Here is a 27961-nt window from a genome sequence, read left to right on the forward strand (position 1 = left end):
GGTTGAGTACAGGGCTCCCTGCAAAGAAAGATGCCGTTCTCTCCCACTAGACATGAACTGCAGGAAGGACTTAAGCAGGAAGGACGGAGAAGGCCACCCACAGAAACGTGAACAAGGAGATACTTAAGACCTTTTCTCCACAGGCTGCCTGCACTGAACCAGGACTGCCACTCCATTCACCCCTCATACCAACAGCAGCCATCCTCTGGGCAGACTCCCATCTCTGCACCCTCGTCCTTCCTGCCTTCCTCCATGCTCTCCACATAGGAGAACGCTGTGTCCCAGCCAGGTCAAGAGCCAGAACCAAAGCAGCAAGAAGCTGGGTGCTCCATCACAGTTCTGCATACGTACACTTACTCTAGGAAACGACCGCTGACGGGATGCCCGTGACACTTGGACCATTCCACCAGCAGCGTCCTCCCATCCCGCAGGGAGAGCATCCAAACTCCAGTCATCTTCAGCCAGATGGTTGAAGTTTTGATGTGAGAGGGGGATTAGAAGAGGAAGATTTTTGAAGAACACCGTGTAAATCCACCACTGTCTGGCCTAAAGGAAAGGGCCAGTATCTGATGGTGCTCCACACTGTACAGCAAGTAAACAGGAAGATTCAGTACTTTGTTTCATATTAAAAAATACACAAGAGGGTCCAAATGGAGGTAAGGGTTTACAGCTGGGAGTTTATTCCAGCAAATCTGCTGGCACAGCTCCTACAGGTCAGGCAGGAATTGGCAGCAGGGCGCATCTAATCTCTCTGCAGAGGCAGCCAGCTCAGGCCCCGGGAAGCCCAGCCCCTCTTAACGCATTAAGGTCACTCAGAGCAAGCCCAGCTCCTTGAGGACAAGGGGTGACTCCCACACGGGCCCCAGTGGGGCAGGGAAAGGCAGCGACAGCTCCTGGTGGGTGCTCAGCCACCAACGACTGCCAGAAACACATGCTCATGAGCCAGGCCTTGTGGGAAAGGATGCACGCTCTAGCCTGCCGGGGTCTGACGGATTCCCTCAGCAGCTTCCCCCCAGCCCCGGCAAGCCTTGCAAACATGGCAGGAAAGCCTTGCCATGGACTTCATTAAGGCTAATCCTTGGCACACGATACAGCGTGATTCCACTTAACAAATCTCAAGTCCGGCCAAGCTTCAACAACGTCAAAGCACGAGAGATGGGGCCTTTCCACGTGGGCTTACTTGGCCTGACTCCTTAGAACTACCAAGCTATCCCACTGCTACAAAAATTGGAAAGATCCTCTCCAGAAAGCCTTCTGCAAGCGCAGCTCAGCACCACACGGCAGCATGGGGTCAGCACCTCCCGTTCAAAGCCCAGTAGCTTTCAAGGTGCAAATAAGGCAGCTGCACTACAGGTGTCCCAGGAGCCTTCACAGAGGTAAAGTGGGCTCTGCACAGAGGAGGGGCTGCCTGTCAGGGCGCACAGACATGCCAAACCTTTCAGCCAGGTGGAGCCAGCAGTCAGGATTAAACCCGCAATCTGGGGCAGATGTCCCCCAACAAGCTCTCCTCCTCCTGGGTGAGACCAGCTTTGTTTTCTGGGACAATAATGAAAGCGAAGCCTTCCCTATTCACTGCACAGGCCAACACTAGGGAAGGATCAGTACCCGCCTCAGGCACCCACCCACCAGAGTAGCCGGTGGGGGGGTGGGGGGCTTGGCCCTGGGGAGAAAAGGCATCAGCTGCTCCCAGACGCTCTCTGTTACTGGCGAGGGCTGCAGCCTCCCCTCAACAAAGGCAGGCTGGTTTAAGGCAGGGAAGGGCAGCTTCAGCACAGGAAAAGACTTCCGCTCCTGTTATGCTGCTTTGCTAAACCTCCCCTCGGATCCCTGGGGAAAGGGACAATTTGGCAGCTGGAAGACTATTGTGTGCCTCTGGCTATAAGTAGCTGCTACAGGCTTGGTTGAGAGCTAAAGCCAGTTGTTTAACTACACAGCGAACAAAGCTGTGCCAAGACAGACAGGTTAAGACCAATTTGTCGCTGCTGGAAAAATGCCTTCAAGTAAGAAGAGAAAGAAAAACCCATTTCCACGTACTAAAAGTGAACAGCACGAGTTTTTGTCATAGGTAGAGCCACAGACCCCATGGACTGCAGGCAGATCCTGTCCATGGAGGGAAACCTTACTATTTTTCCTCTCTCCAGACTGCTGCTGTTCACATCTGTGCTATCCCTTAAAAAAAAAAGTGAGACTCCAAACAAAGCCAAATGCAGAGGCAAATTCTACCATCTGGGTTCCTAAAGAAATTCTTTGGCACTTTCCAAAGCACTAACACGTGCAAGTTAAAGGATCCATCAAAAGAGGAAGAAGCTAGAAGCAGACTTAGTCAAACGTTTAATAACTTTCCAAGAGTATTACATCCATATTTAGAGTATATATAAAATAAAAGATGGAAAATAAGGAAACAAAAAAGAAAACCTCTCTGTGCAACACAAGACTGGGTACCAGGCCACTTGCAGTGTTCAGGCTCAACACTTTACGAACAGCTAGGAAAACTCTGATTCTGTGCAACTCACACACCAACAACGTAGTCCCAGACCTGTTACACGGTTGGTTCATTGTGTCCCGTCCAGAAAAAGGATCCCAGATGAATCAAAGTTACCCTAGGCAAGGTGAGCTGATCTAAAACTTGGTCTCAGCAGGGCCTTCTCTTCCACCCGACCCCAAACATTTCTTGCATCTCTTCCCAATGCGGAGTTATTGCTGGACAGAGCAGGGAGAAGAAAGGACACACTTATTAGACTCGGCAGCACCAAGACAACTGTACCGGCAGGGCTCCAAGCGTTCCCCAGACACCCCCGGGAGGCTGCTACAGCCCAGAAGGCAGCGACAGGCTCCCCAGAGGTATTGCCTACTGTCAACACTGCCTTCCACCTCCCACTAGGATCAGCACCCAACACCCTCCCTCAGCTCCTTGAAATCTTGCCCAGGAATCTTCTCTGCTTAAGAGCAGCATCCGCACTGGGCCAGGCTGGCCCTGGCAAAGAAAGTGCCTCCTTGCAAGCCTCCAGACTGCTGCCAATATGCCAGGGACTCCTCTCCCATCACCATTAAGAGCAGACCTTGGCACATCCTCCAGCTGGGCAGCCACAACCTCGCTTGTGCCCTTCCCACCACACAGCACCACCACCTGCACTGGGCAGGGAAGAGATCAGAGGGCAGTACATTTGGGCTAGAGGGATACAAACAGCATCTCTCCTGCAAGACAAGCGTGGAGCTGCCACTAGCTCTGAAGAGCAAGGGCGCTGTGCTGAGTCATGGGTGAAAGCTCCAGAGAGATGCTGGGAGCCTGCCACCCTGTCCAGAGTCCTTCAACACCAACAGGGAAGACGTGGGGAGCAGGTGCACAGCTCACCCTGCTCCTAGATGGGAATGACAACTTCCACATGTTGTAGCAGGAAAGCCACCCAGCAAGGCACCCCTACCAGACTGCTCACCCTGACAACACTGAGGTGCTCCCTGGCTGACAGCCAAAGCTGGCCAGAGCTCTGCTGCTAGAAGACACTCTGCATTGTGAAGGCAGCAGGAGGAGGAAGAGGATGGCTGGCCTGGCCCAGCGGCTGCTCCCACCCTCCTCGCCCACAGCTAGCTCACCTTGGCCTTGTTCTGGACAGGCAGGTAGAGTTTGAACTCAGCTGGGAGCTCATCCTCAGAGTAGAGCCGGTCAGAGAAGTACACCCGTCGGATGCGACAGTTGGCATGGATCTGAGAATCAAAACAAAGAGTCAGTTCACCTTCCCTATGCTCTTTCCACATCCAGCTTTGCTGTCGTGCAGCAGCATGGATTCCTTGGCTTAGCAGCTGGAGAAAAGACCTCACTGCTTCTCTCTGAATCTGGCAGGGCATGAGAAGAAAGTGGCCTGTCCCCTCTGCTTCCATTAGATGCTCTCTCCAGTGATGCAACCTGGCTCAAGAGATTTGGCCAAGCTCTGGCATCTCTGCAAACTGGCATCTGCCTTTGCTTAGAGGGTTCCTTGCTGTGAACCCACCTCTGCTTCTCCACTGGTATCAGCAACTGCCACCACACTCAGCCTCAGCTTGCCGCATTTTCAACACTCCCTCTGAGGGGCCTCCCTGAGGTCAGGAATGAGACTGTCTGGTCTGAGCTGCCTCCACTATCAGCTGGCAGCAAAGAAGTCGCCCCAGTCTCCCTCACGGCTATGTGAGAAGGCAGACATTTCCCAGTTGACTGTCTGTATCTCTCAGGGCAACCCCACTAGGAGCTGCAGCAGCCCCACCATACGAAGGCATGCTCCGCACACAGGCATTCCTCAAAATAATGCTGGGCACAGTGAACACGAATCCCTAGCACGTGGAACAAGTTTCACAACTTCAGCAGAAACAAACGCCGCGTGAGCTCTGGCCCAAGGCACTCAGTGAAGGCAGGGTCACTCCACCCGCACTAGGAAACAAGCCTGATGGGAGATAGGGACCCTAACACCCTGGGTCCTTACCAGCAAGGCTCCTACCTGGCCAGCTGCTGTCTGGCATGCCTGAACAGCAAGGCAGCACACAGCTAATTCCCAGCAGCCCTCCACCCAGCAGGATGCACGGCATGCCACAGGGAACGTCAGGTGGACAGCAACTCTTACCCTAACTGACAGCCAGCAAGAGAAACAAGATGGAAATGGGCTCCTTCGTCCCAGTCCAGTCCAGTGAAGTGAAGGACACCAAGACTGCCTCAGTCAGGCCTTTGCTCCCCTCCCGCAGTGCTCTGCAAAGAGCAGGACTGGCAGAGGAACCAGCCCGGGCTAAATCCAGATTCCCAATCTACAGCAAGGCTGTCCCAGCCAGCAGGAAGGCTACCAACCATCGGTTTCTGTGGGCAGGACATGCCTCCCTCTCACCTGAACTCTCAGGGTCTCGATGTAATTTGTCCCGTAAGCTCGGCGTGTGAAGTCCGACAGGTTGAGCTGGATTTGGTTCCAGCCATCATCCAGCCGCATGGGCATGGTACAGATGAAGGGCTTCACCCGAGTTGTCCTATGGTAGGTACTCGCCCGGAAACGCCGGCGCATGTTCTTATCATCCAGCACCTGGGGCAAGGAAGGCAGGGTGCTGACCCCAGGCATTAGGGGGCCCCAGCTCCCCAGGACAGCAGCTGCTCTAGACTCAGGTTCTACCCAACTCTGAGAGAGGGCTCTCCTAGTCCCATCCCTCCATTTCACAGCAGAAGTATCTTTAACACAGGAAACAGACCCATTTTCAGGAATAGCAACAATGTGCTTGTGACCTGACCGATGCCCCCATAGCAGAAGAGCTGACACATCACACGGCCAAGAAAGCAAAACTGTTTTGGGGAAAGCCCCAGCCTAAGACTGCAGGCTCCCTGGCTCCTTCTCCTCACTGGCCCTGGCGGGCCTCCTTCGCTGCATAAGTGCTCCTCACCTGCACTTCAAAAGTGAAGTATTTCTTCAGGTTCTTGACGATCATCACTAGGAAAGGTAGTGCGATGCCCAGGGTCTCATTTGGGTCAGCAGGGCACGTGATGTATGTGGTACTGAGCGGGACAAAAAAACACATTAGCATCTCACATAGCACAAAGTGCACAGCCTGAGTCCCAAGTCTCTCCCTTGACCTAATGCAGTCTTGCAGGACAGGCAGAAAAAGACAGCTGTGACTGCAAGATCCTAGCAACAACCAGGGCCTCCTGTAACAGGAGGGACAGTTTCAGAGGTAGCTGCAGGGGGAACAAGATAAAAGGGCCACAGAATGCATTCCAAATGTCACTGTTCTCACACAGGGCGTGAAACACCTTCCTGGACAGCTTCACCTCCCCCATTTCAAGGTCATGTCAGCACTGTTTCTTAAGACAACCTCCTCCTACCCTTGACTGAACAGGTAGGGCCCTCCAGAGCACAGCAGAGGTCACGAACCCTAAAAGCACACGTCACGCCTGGCAAGTTCTGTATCAACACATGTTGGGAGGAAGCAAAGCCTTGGCTCAGCCTGCCTGCAGGAGAGGAGTCTCTGCGGCCCTTACAAGGAGCTCCCTGCTCTGAAACACCCCTGGAGAAGCCCTGGAGACTGGGAACCCACTCATGGAGCTGGCATCTCTCTTCCTGGGCGATGGAGACAAGGTTGCCAAGTGAAGCACCTTAAGCAACTCCCCTCATAAATCTCCCTTTGATCTTCCTGCTGTTGGGAGAACAGCAGAGCAGGCCAGGCCTAAGACAATACAAGGTGCAGGAGGCAGTGCTGCTTTCTTAGTAGTCAGCGGCACTGACTAGGGACCAGGTATCAAATACAGCTTTCTTTGCCCACATGATGGAAAAATAAAGGGACTTAATTTTTATACTTTAGCCTCAGCAAGGATTACAGAGCGCCCTACAAGCACTTCCAGGGAAAGGCACAGTACAGTGCCAGAGAGGGGTATCAGTGATCTGACCCCAGATCACGTTCTTCAATTTACTGACAAAGAGATTGTAGTAGAGTCTAGAGGAGACATCTGCTGGGCACCAACACCTTTCACGCTGCTCCAGGGCCAAGCCCCCAGAGCGCACTAGGGCAGAAGAACATGCCTTCTCCTACCTGACATTATCTCCTTTGATCTCCAGCACCAGCGACTGAATGTCATTGTCAGTGATTCGCTTGATATGGCCATTGCGCACCTGGACAAAAAGTGGGGCAGACAGCACAGACGTTACTTGAGAGGCACCCACAGCTCTACTGAGGGGGCAGGCGGGGGAAGATCCCAGGAGGGCACATCTACGTTCACTTGGCTCCCATTGTCCTGGACATTGCTGTTCCCAAGGCTTTGATCACTGCCCCAGCGTGCCAGGACTCCAAAACAAGAGTTCGTGACCCAGCATGCTGCATGGAAACCGAGTGCAAGACTTTGACCTATCAAAACACACTACAGCAAACACAATCACTCGAGCCTCATGTTAGAGGTCCAAACAACCATACAAGTGTCAGAGCAAGACCAGCCTAGCGTGGGATAAGGGGCAGAAACAAGTATGAGCTATACAGGGCCAAGCAAAAGATGCCACCAGCCAGCCACTGGTCACCAAGGGGTCTTAGTCTCTACTGCTGGATATGCCTGACTGCCTCTGTGGAAGAGCAGGACCGGATGACAGCTTGGTTAAAATTCTTCATAATTACACCACATGCAAGCACAGAGCCAGCATCTCCTCTGCCGAGGGTCACAGGGATTTGGCTACTCAGATGCAGCCAGCTCCCCATGGAGCTCAGGGCCAGAACCAGAAGCCAACACCATTCATTTTTCTCTAGAAGCAATATGGCTGAATCCCAGGGTCTGAGGATTTTTTTTTTTTAAAGGAAGCAGCTCACTTCCCAACAAATTTATCTCCATTTAAGACACTTTTGCTAATTAACCCCTCTGCTCTTCCCCAATGCTAGATCAGCAGATTGCAACGCTCCTTCCAGCTCCACGAATTAACTTCTTTGGCACCTATCACCACTGCTAACGTATAGGATACATTAAGCTTCTAATGGGACGGTTCCGGTCATGAGCTACAAAATGATTTACAGGTTTAGCAACTAACGCTCAAAGCTCATTCCAGGGCCAGACTGCAGCAGAACCCTTCCTCCCAGGCCTACGTAGCTCAGTGTAAGTTTTCACAAGCTGCACTACCGCCCGGCTGCAGGGAGACGGTGGCCAGGTCACGCAGGCGCCCTTCTGCACAAAAGCCAGCCTGCCTGCACGTGCCTGCAGCCAGCGCGGGCAGAGCAGACACACAGACACCATCCAGTGTCGGCTGGATCAGGCGGCCAAGCAGCCTCACCATTTTGTAAGAGAAGGCTGAACGGCACCAGAAGCACTCGCTGCCAGTGGGGGCTCAAAGCGCTGCCCTCCAGGACTCTGTGGTGCCAAAGCCCCAGCTTGGCCCCTCGGCTTGCTGCAGAGCCCGGCTCCGTGTCAGAGGCTGAGCTCCCCTCCTGCCTGCCTTGGGGACCACCCCCCTGACAGAGGACATGTTTGGGTCACAGCCAGAGGAGCACATTTCTTCCCCCGCCACCTCCGAGGGCCCCTTCGCAAGGAGCTCGCACAGACCAAGAGGTGACCTCCAGCTCTACCAGGCACAGCTGCCAGCTCTGTGCGGCACAGGGTGGGAGGGATGGTCCTGCTGTGCTCACAGTGGCTGCTCAGCAAGAGCTCGGTCTTCAGGGGCTTTGCCTTACCTCATGGAAGCTCAGAAGGATAAGATTTCAGAAAATTTTAGGAATCTGAACAAAACACTCCACATTTCTACTTGGCCAATATTTTCTGGCTATCTTAAGGCTAAGAAGGTGGATTTTTGAAGCTAGCAAAAAAGGGTAACAGCCCTCTTAAGAAAATAAAAGTTCTTCAAAAGCCTAATAGTCTCTGAATCAGGATAACTGTGAAGTTACTTGCTGTCTAAAGACAATAGAAAAGCTTTTGCAGATGCAAACCTTAAATCCCTCAGGGTTTGGAGGGAATCGCGGCTACACAGACAGTTGCGTCCGAACATAGGCGTTTCTGCAGGCTGCCATTGCTGCTAGCAACACTAGTCAAATGCAACAAAGACCAGAGGAAAAGCAGCAGCCAGAAGCAATCCCCCCCAGGCGCAGGCACCCGCCCACCCACCGGCAGATGGGACACCACGGTCCGAGGCCGACCTCTGGAGGCTCGCTCCCGCATCGTTGCCAGCCACCAGTCGTTAGGCGACGGGCTTGTGCCAGCAACAGCAAACTGGCCATCACCCAGACTACTGGAGGCATGGGTGCACTTTCTCCTCAGCACAGGCCAGCAAGTCTCACAGCCAGCGGTGGATCCGGAACAGGCACGAGGCCTTTTTGCCACCTCCCTCCTCCAAGAAGGGAGAGGAGGGGCAAAACAAGAGGCAAAAGCAGGAGCTACCTGGCTCTGCTGTAGCACTCGGTACACACAGATTGGAGGAGTGAGCAGCATGGCCTGCCTGTATTGGAGATGCGGAGATTTGGGGCACCACAGACAAGGATGCTGTGCGACAGAACTAACAAGTCAGAAGGGCTGCAAGAGAGGACCTGAAGACTGGTCAGTATGTCCCCATGCATCGCTGGGGGGACCGTAGTGGCAGGATGCTGCAGAAATAAACAGATGACTCTGACCAACAAAGCGCTGGAAGGCAAACACGTCTCCAAACCAGACACGCAGTGCTGGAAGGCAGAAGACAGCACAGCCCAGCAGTTACCGGCTCTAGGCAGATGAGAGTGAAGGAGGAACCTCTGCCTGCAGGTACGGTGGGACAGTCACCGTCCTCTTCCCAAGGCCCGGACACTTCAGTCCTGCCAGAGTCCTCTGGAACAGGATGCTGGTGGCCAGGACAGATTGGGCTTGGCTGGGTTTGCTGCCAAGGCCTACCCAGAGCCTACCCACAGCCCCTGAGGGAGAAGGCAGAGAAGGGAACGACTGTATCCTACCGCTCAGAGGGAGGTTTACAAATGCTCGCAACAAGGAAAGGCTTCCAGCAGCCCATTTCTATCGACACCTTTTTCAAATGAAGAAGCCTCTATGTCACACTGTCTCCATCAGCGCAAGCAGTACACATCCTACTAGGGCTGAACAAAATACGGTTTTCCCCATGTCAGAAAAGCTTGAGTTTCCCCAGGAGCTGAAAACAAATAAATCACTGTCTGCTGGTACTTTTTGCAAAGATAAGAGTCTATGTTAGGACAGCTGTGAATCCAGTAGCCAGGGCATTCACCTAGGACGCGGGAGAACATCAGATCCCTTGTTTCCAGTTCGGACCAAAACAACAGGTGCGTTTCATGCAGCCCTGAAGAGGGCAGCAATCACTTACTGCAAAGTTCTGGTTGCTTTCCCAACTTCCAGAAACCCCAGCCATAACCCTCTCCTCTAGTGATGCCAGAGCTGGACCATTCCTGGGATGTCTGCATTTGGACAGATCAGTATTTTCCAAGAAATAAACCCAGGGGGAAAACCCCTTACCGTTTCTGGACTTTGACTCATACCATGAAGGTGCTGCCCAAGCCAGCTGCCAGCCTGGCTCTCTGCAGCTGGCCTGGCAGGTTCTTGCACCAAGTCAGAGAGGCTTTGTTAGCAACTTAGCAGCCAGCTCCCGACTTGCAGCAGGCCATCAGCACCCAGACCATCAGTGGCACTTCCCCACACTAAGTTCACTCAGTCTTCACACTGCCCAACGCGTGAGTCAGCAGCATCAGCAGGATTTTCTGAAGGTGCTGAGCAAGTGAGATGACACCCATGCGTGGTGGAGTAAAGACCCAAGGGACTCCTCAGCTCCAAGACAGCAAGATGCCGCCCTTCACCTTCCAGTGCTGCGAACACACCAAGGGCGTCAGATCAGAAATGCCAAAGCTATTACGAACCCACTGCCCCAACTCCTTTTAAACGGAAAAGCCAGGTGAAAGAGCGAGCCATGCTGATATCCACAGGCAAAGAAGTCAGAAACCCCACTCTGGTTGCACACCTTTGTGAGCAGGGCAATCCTTGCAACAGGCTCGCCCAAGCTGGCCACGCTTCCTCAGGACAGACCTCTAAGCAAGGAAGAGCACCCACACACAGGGCTGCTGCTGCTGCCAGAGGAGCTCAGCCACACGCAAGTCCTGCAGCAAGCGATGGAAACAGCCTGCACACCCAGCTCCTGATCTTGGCAACAGCAGTGGCAATTTTTTGTCAGTCTTTTCGGGCCAATCCGGCAACAACTGCACCCAAATGGACCACTGCTTATGTCCACCACGCAAGCAGAGCTCCTGCTGGCTACCCCACATGCAGCATGATTGCAGCAGTATCACCCTGCCAGGACGATTCACACTGGGAAGTCTCCAGTCCAACCTCCACCTCTAAGCAGGGTCAGCCCACATTACTCATGGCTTTATCCAGTCTGGAGGCATGCTGCATCCCTTTGTCTAAGGGTCTTTAACGTCTCCCATCCTCACACCATCCAAATAAGCTGCCGATCCTTTTCTAAAGTCATGAATACTTGTGCAAAAGCCCGAAAGTAGGCACACGCACACGGCCAGGCTATTCAAGGCAACCCACTTCTTGCAGAGTTGCATGGGCCCCCCACTGATGGGAAACAGGACAGTTCTGTGTTGCCTGTCACAAATGCTCACGCAAACCCACTGTGGTCAAACACTACTGCTGCCCACTGAGCTGCCTCAAAGGCTTTCATTCCTGCTGAAACCACAAGAAATTCAGGTCAGCTTCAAGCACAAGCAAATGAATACACGTTGCAACCTCCGAGAGGAACGCCTACTCTCAAGAGCGTAACAAGCGTTGTGCAGAAACACCTTCAGGTAGCAACAGAACCACGGATGGTTTGCGGAGGGGAGGAAGCAGCAGATCCCAACGCCTCCAGACTTCCTGATACGGGCTCCCTGCGGCAAGGTACCTGGGGGAGGGCAGAGGACCCTCAACAGAACCACTCTAGAAACCACAGAGAAGAAAAACAAACAGATGAAAAACTCATGACTTCCTGGACACCCTAGAAGCCACCGTGCTGCCTACCTTTAAATACCTTTAGCTAGTCTGTCTAAAAAATAGGTCACACACGAGAAAAGACCCCCATCTCAGTTACGCCCAGCCACCACGGCAGAGCTGCCTTATGCGTCCAAGGGTCACGTTGTTTTCTGCTGCTTATTTCCAGCGTCCAACGGTTTTTGTAGCCTCTTGCGGCGCTGCAGCGCCTGACAACGGGCTGGCCGCGCCGCCGGCGGAGCTCTTCTGCTCGGCAAGGGAGAAGACACCTGTATAATAACATGTTTTCCTCAAAAACCAAAAAATAATGCGGGGCGGGGGGGGGCGGTAACCCGGTGCGGGCGGCTCAGGCCCCGGCGGCCTGCCCAGAGCATCCCCGCGGTGCCGGCCTGGCCTCACGTCACCTCACGCCCCGCGCAGCCCCGGGAGGCTGAGGGGAGCAGCCGCGCCACTCGCCGGTCCCGCCGCCTCACCTTTTGGTCCCAGATCCGGAGCGGGTGGCTGCCGATGCTGTACAGGATCGAGAGGAACCCGCTCTGGAAGGTGTTCTTGAACATGGCGGCGCCGAGGCGGGCCGGGCCGGGCCGGGCCGAGCGCCGGTGTCCCGCGGCCGCGCTGCGCAAGGCCACGGCGGTGCTACGCGCGGCACACAGATCCCTCCGCGCCAACCTGCGCTTCCGGGTCGCGGCGCCGCCGTCACCAGGGAAGTACTTTCCGCGGCCGCCGCTGCGGGCACGGCCCGGGCTGGGGCTGGGGGCGCTCCGATTCTGTCACCGAAACCAGGAACCAAACCCGGTCACACCAGCGCAGCATTAAGAAGCAGGCGCTCCCTTATTGCAGCGCTGGGCGCTCGGGGGCGTCTCCGCACATCAAGCACACCTGTCTAATGTCACCGTTACATTTAGACACAAAATTACAAGGCCGTACACTCCCAGTTGCAACGACGGGTTAGTAATTTGCATATAACTGTAATATTTGCTGTGTCACCCTTTCCTGTTGCTAGGCTTGCTCAGGGGAAGGGTCTTTGCCTGGGCAAGGGTCTTCTTGACCTGTGGGCGTGATTTTTAGTGTTATAATGAAGGGAGTTCCCTTCAGGATGCCTTAAAAGTACGTTTTGTTGCCAGGTTGGGCGGCTGGATATCGGCCTTGCCAAGCTGTCCAGTAACTCATCCTACACACACTAGAACCTGGGCGCTCTGGTTGTGGCCTGCAGGGTAAGGACTAAGGGTACTGTGGTCTATAGCACGGGGACTCCCAGTAACCGTCTGGGATAACAGGCAGCACAGCGATCACACCTCACTGGTCAATAAGTGCTAACAAAATCCTAACACGGAGGTTAACGCCTTAAAATCAAAATGCTCTTATAACTAACTGTTACATAAACACAAAATATAGAAAGATTCCGTAAAATCATAAGATAATCTGCAAAACCCAAAACATCCTTTGCAGAGCTTGACAGGCCATACAACACCCATTGAGAGCCTACAGATCAATATGAATGAGAAGCTCATTGTCGCAGGGTCCCAGTCAGGGTCCATTCGAGTTTGGGACTTGGAAGCTGCCAAAAGTACGTTTCTGTGAGTTTTCACTTCTGTTAATGCACGCTTTTTGGAATATCCTTATGCTCGATATGTATACTGACCCAGCAGAGTACTTCACTCAAGGAACAGGAGCCTGGCATTGCTTTCATCTTAATTTCCAGCCCTCTCAGAGGGCTTTTGTGCGCTTCCTACTGAGACTGCAGAGCTGCGTGTGCACGCTCAAACAGAAATTTGTACGTGTATTGTGGATACTGATCTGAGGAACTAGCTGCCAGGGTTTTGACCTGAGTATGTTTGAAAACTATATCCCACATCAGTTTCCATGCATGTATAGTGTAACTAGGCGTATGGAATTTGTATTCGGTCTCCTTGTCAACATCAATAAAGGGATCCAAAATCAGATTGGAAGATTTAAGTATATTAGGTTTTGTACAAGTCCAGGAATCCCCTGCTTGCTGGCCTCTTATTCTCATTCTTAGGCTCTAACTTTTCTTTTTTCCCCTCAAGTGATTTTTCTCTTTTGCTCTTGTGTAACCATATAAATTAAGACATAATTTTAATAATAATTATGATCTCTGATTTTAATAAAAATTATATATAATTTTGTATTGTATATATTTTTCTATTTTATATATAATTTATGTATTTATATAAATATATAAATTATTTAATATAAATTAATAAAAATAAAATAGATTGAGCTCTGATCCTTGAAAGACCAACTGTTGAGTCATGCTTTATTTACTGTATTTTTCTCAAATCCTAGAACAAGTTTGCAAAGGCACCATGAAGCACTTCGGTGCATTCCAGGAGGAATACCATAAAATGACTGAAGACTTCTTACAGGTTGCTACTTGTTCATAGAAAGGATATGTAATGGAAATGGACTTACACTGGATGAGCTAAGAAGGCAAATGGCATAAATAATAAAAAGCACTTTTGTTGTTCAGATGGTTAGAATGTCTTCAGTTATAAAATAAGTTTGGCTATACCAGTGAGTGGAGAGTAACTGATCTGGCTGAATTGATGAGGAGACCTGTGAGCCAGTGTCTATGCAAATGACCGCTCCAGGTCTGGCTCTAATGCTGAAAAACCTTGGAATGAAGAAAACTGCTAAGAGATTTTTTGTACTTTTAGCAGCAAGGTATTGATTTTCTGCGCAGGAGAGGTGGTTTGCACCACAGAAACTTGTTCCAAAGCAGAGGTGTGAAACAGGCTAATTTATACATTTGACATACATGATTGTGACATTTTCTCATACATTATTCATGTAAATGCAAAGTCTCATTACATATTAATGATGGGCAGAGTCTAGGTGGGGCCTGGGTGGAGTTTACGCAGAGTCTTCTCTTGGCATCAATTTTGAGAGGGTCCTTCCCGCTCAGGCGAACGGGGGCTGGGATATGTTAATTAGTGACCAGGCAGCCTCAAGGCCAGAGGAAACTACACTTGAGGACAGAGAGAACTGCCGTGGGGCACTCAGAGGGGCTGAAACCGCTGCCGGTGTGCGCTGCAGGCAGGACTGAGGCTCTGGGTGCTGCCTGGGCAGGGGTTAGCGCCAGCACAGCCCTGCTGGGGACACCCCGGCCAGCCACACTGAGCTCAGCACCCATCTGCGCTGCTCATGCCTGTCATCTCCCATCACACCCACTGCGCAGTCACCAACCTGCTCCCCACGGTGCCAGACCCTTCATCTCACAGGGAGGAAAACTGTTTCTGGGGCCGCAGGGGCGACATGTGAGGTGACGGCGCAGCAGAGGCAGGTCTGCTTCAGCACAACGTAGCATCCATAATCTCACTTCTAGCAGCTCCGAGGCTTTCCTCCTCATATCCCAGGGTAGCTCTCGGGGCACACAGCTCCTCCCTGATCCAAATAAAATCTTGCTTGGGTGGTCCCATTTTGCAGCTTACTACCAGGGGAAGCTGCCGGGTAGGTCCCCCTGCAGGTGCCGGCGGGGCAGGAAGATCGGTTCTCCCTGCGTGCAGAAGTACCCGAAGTCCCCAGCACGGTCACCCATCTTTCCGGAGCGGTCACCAACGGCAAAACTCAAAACAAGTATTTCCCTGCCCTCCAGCACTGCCTGCCCCACGCCGGACTAGCACAGCACTGGAGGTATAATCCCTCTACAAAGATGACAACATTTGGCCCAGGACATCCGGGAAGATGCAGAATGGGAGACACAGGTCAAGGAGCAGAGAGTTTGGCCCAGATGTTTTTTGATTCCTGCGTATCACCTCTGTGATCAGAGATCTGTGCTTTATGTCAGGATCCGCTTGAGAGGAAGGAGACAAAGCGCAAGGGGACAGTCACAGGCAGGGACAGAAGCCCGTACCAGTGTCCCGCCACTCCTCTGGGCTGGACTCTCACCCAGGCCGATTCTGCCCCAGCAGCAGAGCAAACAAGACAGCAAGCTTTCCAGGAAACCCCTGCTGTCTGTGTCGCCTGCTTCCCCTGCCAGCTGCTGCCACCTGCCCAGGCAGAGCTACCGGAGCTGAGGATGTCCCAGCCCCCGGAGCCGAGGGATGTCCCAGCCCTGGCTTGCACCACATGGTGAGTGCCAGCTGCTCCAGCTCGGTCTGAGCACACGTGCTCCCTGGTCCAAGCCGGGGAGGGTCACCCTCCCACCCCTTGCTTCCAGGTGCTGCAGCCCACGCACTCGCTGTCCTTCAGTGGTCGAGATTCCAAAGGGAAGCTTTACCTTTGACGCAGAAAGCAGGCTCCCAGCACTGCGTCTTAAGAAGAAGGTGAAAAGCCAGCAGAGGCAAGGAAAATTCACCTTTGGGCAGGCCCCGCTCTGCCCTGGGTTGAGTACAGGGCTCCCTGCAAAGAAAGATGCCGTTCTCTCCCACTAGACATGAACTGCAGGAAGGACTTAAGCAGGAAGGACGGAGAAGGCCACCCACAGAAACGTGAACAAGGAGATACTTAAGACCTTTTCTCCACAGGCTGCCTGCACTGAACCAGGACTGCCACTCCATTCACCCCTCATACCAACAGCAGCCATCCTCTGGGCAGACTCCCATCTCTGCACCCTCGTCCTTCCTGCCTTCCTCCATGCTCTCCACATAGGAGAACGCTGTGTCCCAGCCAGGTCAAGAGCCAGAACCAAAGCAGCAAGAAGCTGGGTGCTCCATCACAGTTCTGCATACGTACACTTACTCTAGGAAACGACCGCTGACGGGATGCCCGTGACACTTGGACCATTCCACCAGCAGCGTCCTCCCATCCCGCAGGGAGAGCATCCAAACTCCAGTCATCTTCAGCCAGATGGTTGAAGTTTTGATGTGAGAGGGGGATTAGAAGAGGAAGATTTTTGAAGAACACCGTGTAAATCCACCACTGTCTGGCCTAAAGGAAAGGGCCAGTATCTGATGGTGCTCCACACTGTACAGCAAGTAAACAGGAAGATTCAGTACTTTGTTTCATATTAAAAAATACACAAGAGGGTCCAAATGGAGGTAAGGGTTTACAGCTGGGAGTTTATTCCAGCAAATCTGCTGGCACAGCTCCTACAGGTCAGGCAGGAATTGGCAGCAGGGCGCATCTAATCTCTCTGCAGAGGCAGCCAGCTCAGGCCCCGGGAAGCCCAGCCCCTCTTAACGCATTAAGGTCACTCAGAGCAAGCCCAGCTCCTTGAGGACAAGGGGTGACTCCAACACGGGCCCCAGTGGGGCAGGGAAAGGCAGCGACAGCTCCTGGTGGGTGCTCAGCCACCAACGACTGCCAGAAACACATGCTCATGAGCCAGGCCTTGTGGGAAAGGATGCACGCTCTAGCCTGCCGGGGTCTGACGGATTCCCTCAGCAGCTTCCCCCCAGCCCCGGCAAGCCTTGCAAACATGGCAGGAAAGCCTTGCCATGGACTTCATTAAGGCTAATCCTTGGCACACGATACAGCGTGATTCCACTTAACAAATCTCAAGTCCGGCCAAGCTTCAACAACGTCAAAGCACGAGAGATGGGGCCTTTCCACGTGGGCTTACTTGGCCTGACTCCTTAGAACTACCAAGCTATCCCACTGCTACAAAAATTGGAAAGATCCTCTCCAGAAAGCCTTCTGCAAGCGCAGCTCAGCACCACACGGCAGCATGGGGTCAGCACCTCCCGTTCAAAGCCCAGTAGCTTTCAAGGTGCAAATAAGGCAGCTGCACTACAGGTGTCCCAGGAGCCTTCACAGAGGTAAAGTGGGCTCTGCACAGAGGAGGGGCTGCCTGTCAGGGCGCACAGACATGCCAAACCTTTCAGCCAGGTGGAGCCAGCAGTCAGGATTAAACCCGCAATCTGGGGCAGATGTCCCCCAGCAAGCTCTTCTCCTCCTGGGTGAGACCAGCTTTGTTTTCTGGGACAGTAATGAAAGCAAAGCCTTCCCTATTCACTGCACAGGCCAACACTAGGGAAGGATCAGTACCCGCCTCAGGCACCCACCCACCAGAGTAGCTGGTGGGGGGGTGGGGGGCTTGGCCCTGGGGAGGAAAGGCATCAGCTGCTCCCAGACGCTCTCTGTTACTGGCGAGGGCTGCAGCCTCCCCTCAACAAAGGCAGGCTGGTTTAAGGCAGGGAAGGGCAGCTTCAGCACAGGAAAAGACTTCCGCTCCTGTTATGCTGCTTTGCTAAACCTCCCCTCGGATCCCTGGGGAAAGGGACAATTTGGCAGCTGGAAGACTATTGTGTGCCTCTGGCTATAAGTAGCTGCTACAGGCTTGGTTGAGAGCTAAAGCCAGTTGTTTAACTACACAGCGAACAAAGCTGTGCCAAGACAGACAGGTTAAGACCAATTTGTCGCTGCTGGAAAAATGCCTTCAAGTAAGAAGAGAAAGAAAAACCCATTTCCACGTACTAAAAGTGAACAGCACGAGTTTTTGTCATAGGTAGAGCCACAGACCCCATGGACTGCAGGCAGATCCTGTCCATGGAGGGAAACCTTACTATTTTTCCTCTCTCCAGACTGCTGCTGTTCACATCTGTGCTATCCCTTAAAAAAAAAAGTGAGACTCCAAACAAAGCCAAATGCAGAGGCAAATTCTACCATCTGGGTTCCTAAAGAAATTCTTTGGCACTTTCCAAAGCACTAACACGTGCAAGTTAAAGGATCCATCAAAAGAGGAAGAAGCTAGAAGCAGATTTAGTCAAATGTTTAATAACTTTCCAAGAGTGAGTATTACATCCATATTTAGAGTATATATAAAATAAAAGATGGAAAATAAGGAAACAAAAAAGAAAACCTCTCTGTGCAACACAAGACTGGGTACCAGGCCACTTGCAGTGTTCAGGCTCAACACTTTACGAACAGCTAGGAAAACTCTGATTCTGTGCAACTCACACACCAACAACGTAGTCCCAGACCTGTTACACGGTTCATTGTGTCCCGTCCAGAAAAAGGATCCCAGATGAATCAAAGTTACCCTAGGCAAGGTGAGCTGATCTAAAACTTGGTCTCAGCGGGGCCTTCTCTTCCACCCGACCCCAAACATTTCTTGCATCTCTTCCCAACGCGGAGTTATTGCTGGACAGAGCAGGGAGAAGAAAGGACACACTTATTAGACTCGGCAGCACCAAGACAACTGTACCGGCAGGGCTCCAAGCGTTCCCCAGACACCCCCGGGAGGCTGCTACAGCCCAGAAGGCAGCGACAGGCTCCCCAGAGGTATTGCCTACTGTCAACACTGCCTTCCACCTCCCACTAGGATCAGCACCCAACACCCTCCCTCAGCTCCTTGAAATCTTGCCCAGGAATCTTCTCTGCTTAAGAGCAGCATCCGCACTGGGCCAGGCTGGCCCTGGCAAAGAAAGTGCCTCCTTGCAAGCCTCCAGACTGCTGCCAATATGCCAGGGACTCCTCTCCCATCACCATTAAGAGCAGACCTTGGCACATCCTCCAGCTGGGCAGCCACAACCTCGCTTGTGCCCTTCCCACCGCACAGCACCACCACCTGCACTGGGCAGGGAAGAGATCAGAGGGCAGTACATTTGGGCTAGAGGGATACAAACAGCATCTCTCCTGCAAGACAAGCGTGGAGCTGCCACTAGCTCTGAAGAGCAAGGGCGCTGTGCTGAGTCATGGGTGAAAGCTCCAGAGAGATGCTGGGAGCCTGCCACCCTGTCCAGAGTCCTTCAACACCAACAGGGAGGACGTGGGGAGCAGGTGCACAGCTCACCCTGCTCCTAGATGGGAATGACAACTTCCACATGTTGTAGCAGGAAAGCCACCCAGCAAGGCACCCCTACCAGACTGCTCACCCTGACAACACTGAGGTGCTCCCTGGCTGACAGCCAAAGCTGGCCAGAGCTCTGCTGCTAGAAGACACTCTGCATTGTGAAGGCAGCAGGAGGAGGAAGAGGATGGCTGGCCTGACCCAGCGGCTGCTCCCACCCTCCTCGCCCACAGCTAGCTCACCTTGGCCTTGTTCTGGACAGGCAGGTAGAGTTTGAACTCAGCTGGGAGCTCATCCTCAGAGTAGAGCCGGTCAGAGAAGTACACCCGTCGGATGCGACAGTTGGCATGGATCTGAGAGTCAAAACAAAGAGTCAGTTCACCTTCCCTATGCTCTTTCCACATCCAGCTTTGCTGTCGTGCAGCAGCATGGATTCCTTGGCTTAGCAGCTGGAGAAAAGACCTCACTGCTTCTCTCTGAATCTGGCAGGGCATGAGAAGAAAGTGGCCTGTCCCCTCTGCTTCCATTAGATGCTCTCTCCAGTGATGCAACCTGGCTCAAGAGATTTGGCCAAGCTCTGGCATCTCTGCAAACTGGCATCTGCCTTTGCTTAGAGGGTTCCTTGCTGTGAACCCACCTCTGCTTCTCCACTGGTATCAGCAACTGCCACCACACTCAGCCTCAGCTTGCCGCATTTTCAACACTCCCTCTGAGGGGCCTCCCTGAGGTCAGGAATGAGACTGTCTGGTCTGAGCTGCCTCCACTATCAGCTGGCAGCAAAGAAGTCGCCCCAGTCCCCCTCACGGCTATGTGAGAAGGCAGACATTTCCCAGTTGACTGTCTGTATCTCTCAGGGCAACCCCACTAGGAGCTGCAGCAGCCCCACCATACGAAGGCATGCTCCGCACACAGGCATTCCTCAAAATAATGCTGGGCACAGTGAACATGAATCCCTAGCACGTGGAACAAGTTTCACAACTTCAGCAGAAACAAACGCCGCGTGAGCTCTGGCCCAAGGCACTCAGTGAAGGCAGGGTCACTCCACCCGCACTAGGAAACAAGCCTGATGGGAGATAGGGACCCTAACACCCTGGGTCCTTACCAGCAAGGCTCCTACCTGGCCAGCTGCTGTCTGGCATGCCTGAACAGCAAGGCAGCACACAGCTAATTCCCAGCAGCCCTCCACCCAGCAGGATGCACGGCATGCCACAGGGAACGTCAGGTGGACAGCAACTCTTACCCTAACTGACAGCCAGCAAGAGAAACAAGATGGAAATGGGCTCCTTCGTCCCAGTCCAGTCCAGTGAAGTGAAGGACACCAAGACTGCCTCAGTCAGGCCTTTGCTCCCCTCCCGCAGTGCTCAGCAAAGAGCAGGACTGGCAGAGGAACCAGCCCGGGCTAAATCCAGATTCCCAATCTACAGCAAGGCTGTCCCAGCCAGCAGGAAGGCTACCAACCATCGGTTTCTGTGGGCAGGACATGCCTCCCTCTCACCTGAACTCTCAGGGTCTCGATGTAATTTGTCCCGTAAGCTCGGCGCGTGAAGTCCGACAGGTTGAACTGGATTTGGTTCCAGCCATCATCCAGCCGCATGGGCATGGTACAGATGAAGGGCTTCACCCGAGTTGTGCTCTGGTAGTTACTTGCCCGGAAACGCCGGCGTATGTTCTTATCATCCAGCACCTGGGGCAAGGAAGGCAGGGTGCTGACCCCAGGCATTAGGGGGCCCCAGCTCCCCAGGACAGCAGCTGCTCTAGACTCAGGTTCTACCCAACTCTGAGAGAGGGCTCTCCTAGTCCCATCCCTCCATTTCACAGCAGAAGTATCTTTAACACAGGAAACAGACCCATTTTCAGGAATAGCAACAATGTGCTTGTGACCTGACCGATGCCCCCATAGCAGAAGAGCTGACACATCACACGGCCAAGAAAGCAAAACTGTTTTGGGGAAAGCCCCAGCCTAAGACTGCAGGCTCCCTGGCTCCTTCTCCTCACTGGCCCTGGCGGGCCTCCTTCGCTGCATAAGTGCTCCTCACCTGCACTTCAAAAGTGAAGTATTTCTTCAGGTTCTTGACGATCATCACTAGGAAATGTAGTTTGATGCCCAGGGTCTTCTTGGGGTCAGCAGGGCACGTGATGTATGTGGTACTGAGCGGGACAAAAAACACATTAGCGTCTCACATAGCACAAAGTGCACAGCCTGAGTCCCAAGTCTCTCCCTTGACCTAATGCAGTCTTGCAGGACAGGCAGAAAAAGACAGCTGTGACTGCAAGATCCTAGCAACAACCAGGGCCTCCTGTAACAGGAGGGACAGTTTCAGAGGTAGCTGCAGGGGGAACAAGATAAAAGGGCCACAGAATGCATTCCAAATGTCACTGTTCTCACACAGGGCGTGAAACACCTTCCTGGACAGCTTCACCTCCCCCATTTCAAGGTCATGTCAGCACTGTTTCTTAAGACAACCTCCTCCTACCCTTGACTGAACAGGTAGGGCCCTCCAGAGCACAGCAGAGGTCACGAACCCTAAAAGCACACGTCACGCCTGGCACGTTCTGTATCAACACATGTTGGGAGGAAGCAAAGCCTTGGCTCAGCCTGCCTGCAGGAGAGGAGTCTCTGCGGCCCTTACAAGGAGCTCCCTGCTCTGAAACACCCCTGGAGAAGCCCTGGAGACTGGGAACCCACTCATGGAGCTGGCATCTCTCTTCCTGGGCGATGGAGACAAGGTTGCCAAGTGAAGCACCTTAAGCAACTCCCCTCATAAATCTCCCTTTGATCTTCCTGCTGTTGGGAGAACAGCAGAGCAGGCCAGGCCTAAGACAATACAAGGTGCAGGAGGCAGTGCTGCTTTCTTAGTAGTCAGCGGCACTGACTAGGGACCAGGTATCAAATACAGCTTTCTTTGCCCACATGATGGAAAAATAAAGGGACTTAATTTTTATACTTTAGCCTCAGCAAGGATTACAGAGCGCCCTACAAGCACTTCCAGGGAAAGGCACAGTACAGTGCCAGAGAGGGGTATCAGTGATCTGACCCCAGATCACGTTCTTCAATTTACTGACAAAGAGATTGTAGTAGAGTCTAGAGGAGACATCTGCTGGGCACCAACACCTTTCACGCTGCTCCAGGGCCAAGCCCCCAGAGCGCACTAGGGCAGAAGAACATGCCTTCTCCTACCTGACATTAGTTCCTTCGATCTCCAGCACCAGCGACTGAATGTCATTGTCAGTGATTCGCTTGATATGGCCATTGCGCACCTGGAAGAAAAGTGGGGCACACAGGACAGATGTTACTTGTAGAGGCACCCACAGCTCTACTGAGGGGGCAGGCAGGGGAAGATCCCAGGAGGGCACATCTACGTTCACTTGGCTCCCATTGTCCTGGACATTGCTGTTCCCAAGGCTTTGATCACTGCCCCAGCGTGCCAGGACTCCAAAACAAGAGTTCGTGACCCAGCATGCTGCATGGAAACCGAGTGCAAGACTTTGACCTATCAAAACACACTACAGCAAACACAATCACTCGAGCCTCATGTTAGAGGTCCAAACAACCATACAAGTGTCAGAGCAAGACCAGCCTAGCGTGGGATAAGGGGCAGAAACAAGTATGAGCTATACAGGGCCAAGCAAAAGATGCCACCAGCCAGCCACTGGTCACCAAGGGGTCTTAGTCTCTACTGCTGGATATGCCTGACTGCCTCTGTGGAAGAGCAGGACCGGATGACAGCTTGGTTAAAATTCTTCATAATTACACCACATGCAAGCACAGAGCCAGCATCTCCTCTGCTGAGGGTCACAGGGATTTGGCTACTCAGATGCAGCCAGCTCCCCACGGAGCTCAGGGCCAGAACCAGAAGCCAACACCATTCATTTTTCTCTAGAAGCAATATGGCTGAATCCCAGGGTCTGAGGATTTTTTTTTTTTAAAGGAAGCAGCTCACTTCCCAACAAATTTATCTCCATTTAAGACACTTTTGCTAATTAACCCCTCTGCTCTTCCCCAATGCTAGATCAGCAGATTGCAACGCTCCTTCCAGCTCCACAAATTAACTTCTTTGGCACCTATCACCACTGCTAACGTATAGGATACATTAAGCTTCTAATGGGACGGTTCCGGTCATGAGCTACAAAATGATTTACAGGTTTAGCAACTAACGCTCAAAGCTCATTCCAGGGCCAGACTGCAGCAGAACCCTTCCTCCCAGGCCTACGTAGCTCAGTGTAAGTTTTCACAAGCTGCACTACCGCCCGGCTGCAGGGAGACGGTGGCCAGGTCACGCAGGCGCCCTTCTGCACAAAAGCCAGCCTGCCTGCACGTGCCTGCAGCCAGCGCGGGCAGAGCAGACACACAGACACCATCCAGTGTCGGCTGGATCAGGCGGCCAAGCAGCCTCACCATTTTGTAAGAGAAGGCTGAACGGCACCAGAAGCACTCGCTGCCAGTGGGGGCTCAAAGCGCTGCCCTCCAGGACTCTGTGGTGCCAAAGCCCCAGCTTGGCCCCTCGGCTTGCTGCAGAGCCCGGCTCCGTGTCAGAGGCTGAGCTCCCCTCCTGCCTGCCTTGGGGACCACCCCCCTGACAGAGGACATGTTTGGGTCACAGCCAGAGGAGCACATTTCTTCCCCCGCCACCTCCGAGGGCCCCTTCGCAAGGAGCTCGCACAGACCAAGAGGTGACCTCCAGCTCTACCAGGCACAGCTGCCAGCTCTGTGCGGCACAGGGTGGGAGGGGTGGTCCTGCTGTGCTCACAGTGGCTGCTCAGCAAGAGCTCGGTCTTCAGGGGCTTTGCCTTACCTCATGGAAGCTCAGAAGGATAAGATTTCAGAAAATTTTAGGAATCTGAACAAAACACTCCACATTTCTACTTGGCCAATATTTTCTGGCTATCTTAAGGCTAAGAAGGTGGATTTTTGAAGCTAGCAAAAAAGGGTAACAGCCCTCTTAAGAAAATAAAAGTTCTTCAAAAGCCTAATAGTCTCTGAATCAGGATAACTGTGAAGTTACTTGCTGTCTAAAGACAATAGAAAAGCTTTTGCAGATGCAAACCTTAAATCCCTCAGGGTTTGGAGGGAATCGCGGCTACACAGACAGTTGCGTCCGAACATAGGCGTTTCTGCAGGCTGCCATTGCTGCTAGCAACACTAGTCAAATGCAACAAAGACCAGAGGAAAAGCAGCAGCCAGAAGCAATCCCCCCCAGGCGCAGGCACCCGCCCACCCACCGGCAGATGGGACACCACGGTCCGAGGCCGACCTCTGGAGGCTCGCTCCCGCATCGTTGCCAGCCACCAGTCTTTAGGCGATGGGCTTGTGCCAGCAACAGCAAACTGGCCATCACCCAGACTACTGGAGGCATGGGTGCACTTTCTCCTCAGCACAGGCCAGCAAGTCTCACAGCCAGCGGTGGATCCGGAACAGGCACGAGGCCTTTTTGCCACCTCCCTCCTCCAAGAAGGGAGAGGAGGGGCAAAACAAGAGGCAAAAGCAGGAGCTACCTGGCTCTGCTGTAGCACTCGGTACACACAGATTGGAGGAGTGAGCAGCATGGCCTGCCTGTATTGGAGATGCGGAGATTTGGGGCACCACAGACAAGGATGCTGTGCGACAGAACTAACAAGTCAGAAGGGCTGCAAGAGAGGACCTGAAGACTGGTCAGTATGTCCCCATGCATCGCTGGGGGGACCGTAGTGGCAGGATGCTGCAGAAATAAACAGATGACTCTGACCAACAAAGCGCTGGAAGGCAAACACGTCTCCAAACCAGACACGCAGTGCTGGAAGGCAGAAGACAGCACAGCCCAGCAGTTACCGGCTCTAGGCAGATGAGAGTGAAGGAGGAACCTCTGCCTGCAGGTACGGTGGGACAGTCACTGTCCTCTTCCCAAGGCCCGGACACTTCAGTCCTGCCAGAGTCCTCTGGAACAGGATGCTGGTGGCCAGGACAGATTGGGCTTGGCTGGGTTTGCTGCCAAGGCCTACCCAGAGCCTACCCACAGCCCCTGAGGGAGAAGGCAGAGAAGGGAACGACTGTATCCTACCGCTCAGAGGGAGGTTTACAAATGCTCGCAACAAGGAAAGGCTTCCAGCAGCCCATTTCTATCGACACCTTTTTCAAATGAAGAAGCCTCTATGTCACACTGTCTCCATCAGCGCAAGCAGTACACATCCTACTAGGGCTGAACAAAATACGGTTTTCCCCATGTCAGAAAAGCTTGAGTTTCCCCAGGAGCTGAAAACAAATAAATCACTGTCTGCTGGTACTTTTTGCAAAGATAAGAGTCTATGTTAGGACAGCTGTGAATCCAGTAACCAGGGCATTCACCTAGGACGCGGGAGAACATCAGATCCCTTGTTTCCAGTTCGGACCAAAACAACAGGTGCGTTTCATGCAGCCCTGAAGAGGGCAGCAATCACTTACTGCAAAGTTCTGGTTGCTTTCCCAACTTCCAGAAACCCCAACCATAACCCTCTCCTCTAGTGATGCCAGAGCTGGACCATTCCTGGGATGTCTGCATTTGGACAGATCAGTATTTTCCAAGAAATAAACCCAGGGGGAAAACCCCTTACCGTTTCTGGACTTTGACTCATACCATGAAGGTGCTGCCCAAGCCAGCTGCCAGCCTGGCTCTCTGCAGCTGGCCTGGCAGGTTCTTGCACCAAGTCAGAGAGGCTTTGTTAGCAACTTAGCAGCCAGCTCCCGACTTGCAGCAGGCCATCAGCACCCAGACCATCAGTGGCACTTCCCCACACTAAGTTCACTCAGTCTTCACACTGCCCAACGCGCGAGTCAGCAGCATCAGCAGGATTTTCTGAAGGTGCTGAGCAAGTGAGATGACACCCATGCGTGGTGGAGTAAAGACCCAAGGGACTCCTCAGCTCCAAGACAGCAAGATGCCGCCCTTCACCTTCCAGTGCTGCGAACACACCAAGGGCGTCAGATCAGAAATGCCAAAGCTATTACGAACCCACTGCCCCAACTCCTTTTAAACGGAAAAGCCAGGTGAAAGAGCGAGCCATGCTGATATCCACAGGCAAAGAAGTCAGAAACCCCACTCTGGTTGCACACCTTTGTGAGCAGGGCAATCCTTGCAACAGGCTCGCCCAAGCTGGCCACGCTTCCTCAGGACAGACCTCTAAGCAAGGAAGAGCACCCACGCACAGGGCTGCTGCTGCTGCCAGAGGAGCTCAGCCACACGCAAGTCCTGCAGCAAGCGATGGAAACAGCCTGCACACCCAGCTCCTGATCTTGGCAACAGCAGTGGCAATTTTTTGTCAGTCTTTTCGGGCCAATCCGGCAACAACTGCACCCAAATGGACCACTGCTTATGTCCACCACGCAAGCAGAGCTCCTGCTGGCTACCCCACATGCAGCATGATTGCAGCAGTATCACCCTGCCAGGACGATTCACACTGGGAAGTCTCCAGTCCAACCTCCACCTCTAAGCAGGGTCAGCCCACATTACTCATGGCTTTATCCAGTCTGGAGGCATGCTGCATCCCTTTGTCTAAGGGTCTTTAACGTATCCCATCCTCACACCATCCAAATAAGCTGCCAATCCTTTTCTAAAGTCATGAATACTTGTGCAAAAGCCCGAAAGTAGGCACACGCACACGGCCAGGCTATTCAAGGCAACCCACTTCTTGCAGAGTTGCATGGGCCCCCCACTGATGGGAAACAGGACAGTTCTGTGTTGCCTGTCACAAATGCTCACGCAAACCCACTGTGGTCAAACACTACTGCTGCCCGCTGAGCTGCCTCAAAGGCTTTCATTCCTGCTGAAACCACAAGAAATTCAGGTCAGCTTCAAGCACAAGCAAATGAATACACGTTGCAACCTCCGAGAGGAACGCCTACTCTCAAGAGCGTAACAAGCGTTGTGCAGAAACACCTTCAGGTAGCAACAGAACCACGGATGGTTTGCGGAGGGGAGGAAGCAGCAGATCCCAACGCCTCCAGACTTCCTGATACGGGCTCCCTGCGGCAAGGTACCTGGGGGAGGGCAGAGGACCCTCAACAGAACCACTCTAGAAACCACAGAGAAGAAAAACAAACAGATGAAAAACTCATGACTTCCTGGACACCCTAAAAGCCACCGTGCTGCCTACCTTTAAATACCTTTAGCTAGTCTGTCTAAAAAATAGGTCACACACGAGAAAAGACCCCCATCTCAGTTACGCCCAGCCACCACGGCAGAGCTGCCTTATGCGTCCAAGGGTCACGTTGTTTTCTGCTGCTTATTTCCAGCGTCCAACGGTTTTTGTAGCCTCTTGCGGCGCTGCAGCGCCTGACAACGGGCTGGCCGCGCCGCCGGCGGAGCTCTTCTGCTCGGCAAGGGAGAAGACACCTGTATAATAACATGTTTTCCTCAAAAAAAAAACCCAAACAAATCCGGGGGGGTCCCGGTAACCCGGTGCGGGCAGCTCTGGCCCCGGCGGCCTGCCCAGAGCATCCCCGCGGTGCCGGCCGCGGCCTGGCCTCACCTCACCTCACCTCACCTCGCCTCACCTCACCTCACGCCCCGCGCAGCCCCGGGAGGCGCCGCCTCACCTTTTTGTCCCAGATCTGGAGCGGCTTGCTGCCGATGCTGTACAGGATCGAGAGGAACCCGCTCTGGAAGGTGTTCTTGAACATGGCGGCGCCGCGGCGGTGCAGTCCGGTGCAGTCCAGTCCAGTCCAGTCCAGTCCGGTTCAGTCCGGGCCGGGCCGGGCCGAGCGCCGCTGTCCCGCGGCCGCGCTGCGCAAGGCCACGGCGGTGCTACGCGCGGCACACAGATCCCTCCGCGCCAACCTGCGCTTCCGGGTCGCGGCGCCGCCGTCACCAGGGAAGTACTTTCCGCGGCCGCCGCTG

The 27961-nt window shown here is 53.4% G+C and overlaps 2 protein-coding genes across 4 annotated transcripts; both read right to left on the minus strand.

Moving 5' to 3' along the window:
• Nucleotides 1-2318: 2318 nt before the first annotated feature.
• On the minus strand, nucleotides 2319-12067 carry LOC102054252 (cilia- and flagella-associated protein 20-like). 2 transcript variants are annotated; one of them, XM_055726527.1, is made up of 6 exons: nucleotides 11896-12063; nucleotides 6529-6608; nucleotides 5386-5497; nucleotides 4845-5033; nucleotides 3592-3702; nucleotides 2319-2700 (listed from the first exon to the last, which is right to left on the minus strand). In XM_055726527.1, exons 1-6 carry the CDS (start codon nucleotides 11977-11979, stop codon nucleotides 2695-2697), a joined length of 582 nt encoding a protein of 193 aa, XP_055582502.1. In that variant the 5' UTR covers nucleotides 11980-12063; the 3' UTR covers nucleotides 2319-2694. The 2 variants fall into 2 exon arrangements, with proteins under 2 accessions (XP_055582502.1, XP_055582501.1); XM_055726526.1 differs by lacking the exon at nucleotides 2319-2700 and having other exon boundaries at nucleotides 3583-3702; nucleotides 11896-12067.
• A 6017-nt stretch (nucleotides 12068-18084) lies between these two features.
• Nucleotides 18085-27882, minus strand: LOC102047936 (cilia- and flagella-associated protein 20). Of its 2 annotated transcripts, XM_014286334.3 has the most exons (6): nucleotides 27661-27882; nucleotides 22294-22373; nucleotides 21152-21263; nucleotides 20611-20799; nucleotides 19358-19468; nucleotides 18085-18466 (listed from the first exon to the last, which is right to left on the minus strand). In XM_014286334.3, the coding sequence occupies exons 1-6, from the start codon at nucleotides 27742-27744 to the stop codon at nucleotides 18461-18463; spliced, it is 582 nt and encodes a 193-aa protein (XP_014141809.2). In that variant the 5' UTR covers nucleotides 27745-27882; the 3' UTR covers nucleotides 18085-18460. The 2 variants fall into 2 exon arrangements, with proteins under 2 accessions (XP_014141809.2, XP_055582500.1); XM_055726525.1 differs by lacking the exon at nucleotides 18085-18466 and having other exon boundaries at nucleotides 19349-19468.
• Nucleotides 27883-27961: the final 79 nt, after the last annotated feature.

The sequence above is a fragment of the Falco cherrug genome, chromosome 14 (genome assembly GCF_023634085.1).
Source record: "Falco cherrug isolate bFalChe1 chromosome 14, bFalChe1.pri, whole genome shotgun sequence".
Lineage (NCBI taxonomy): Eukaryota > Metazoa > Chordata > Aves > Falconiformes > Falconidae > Falco > Falco cherrug.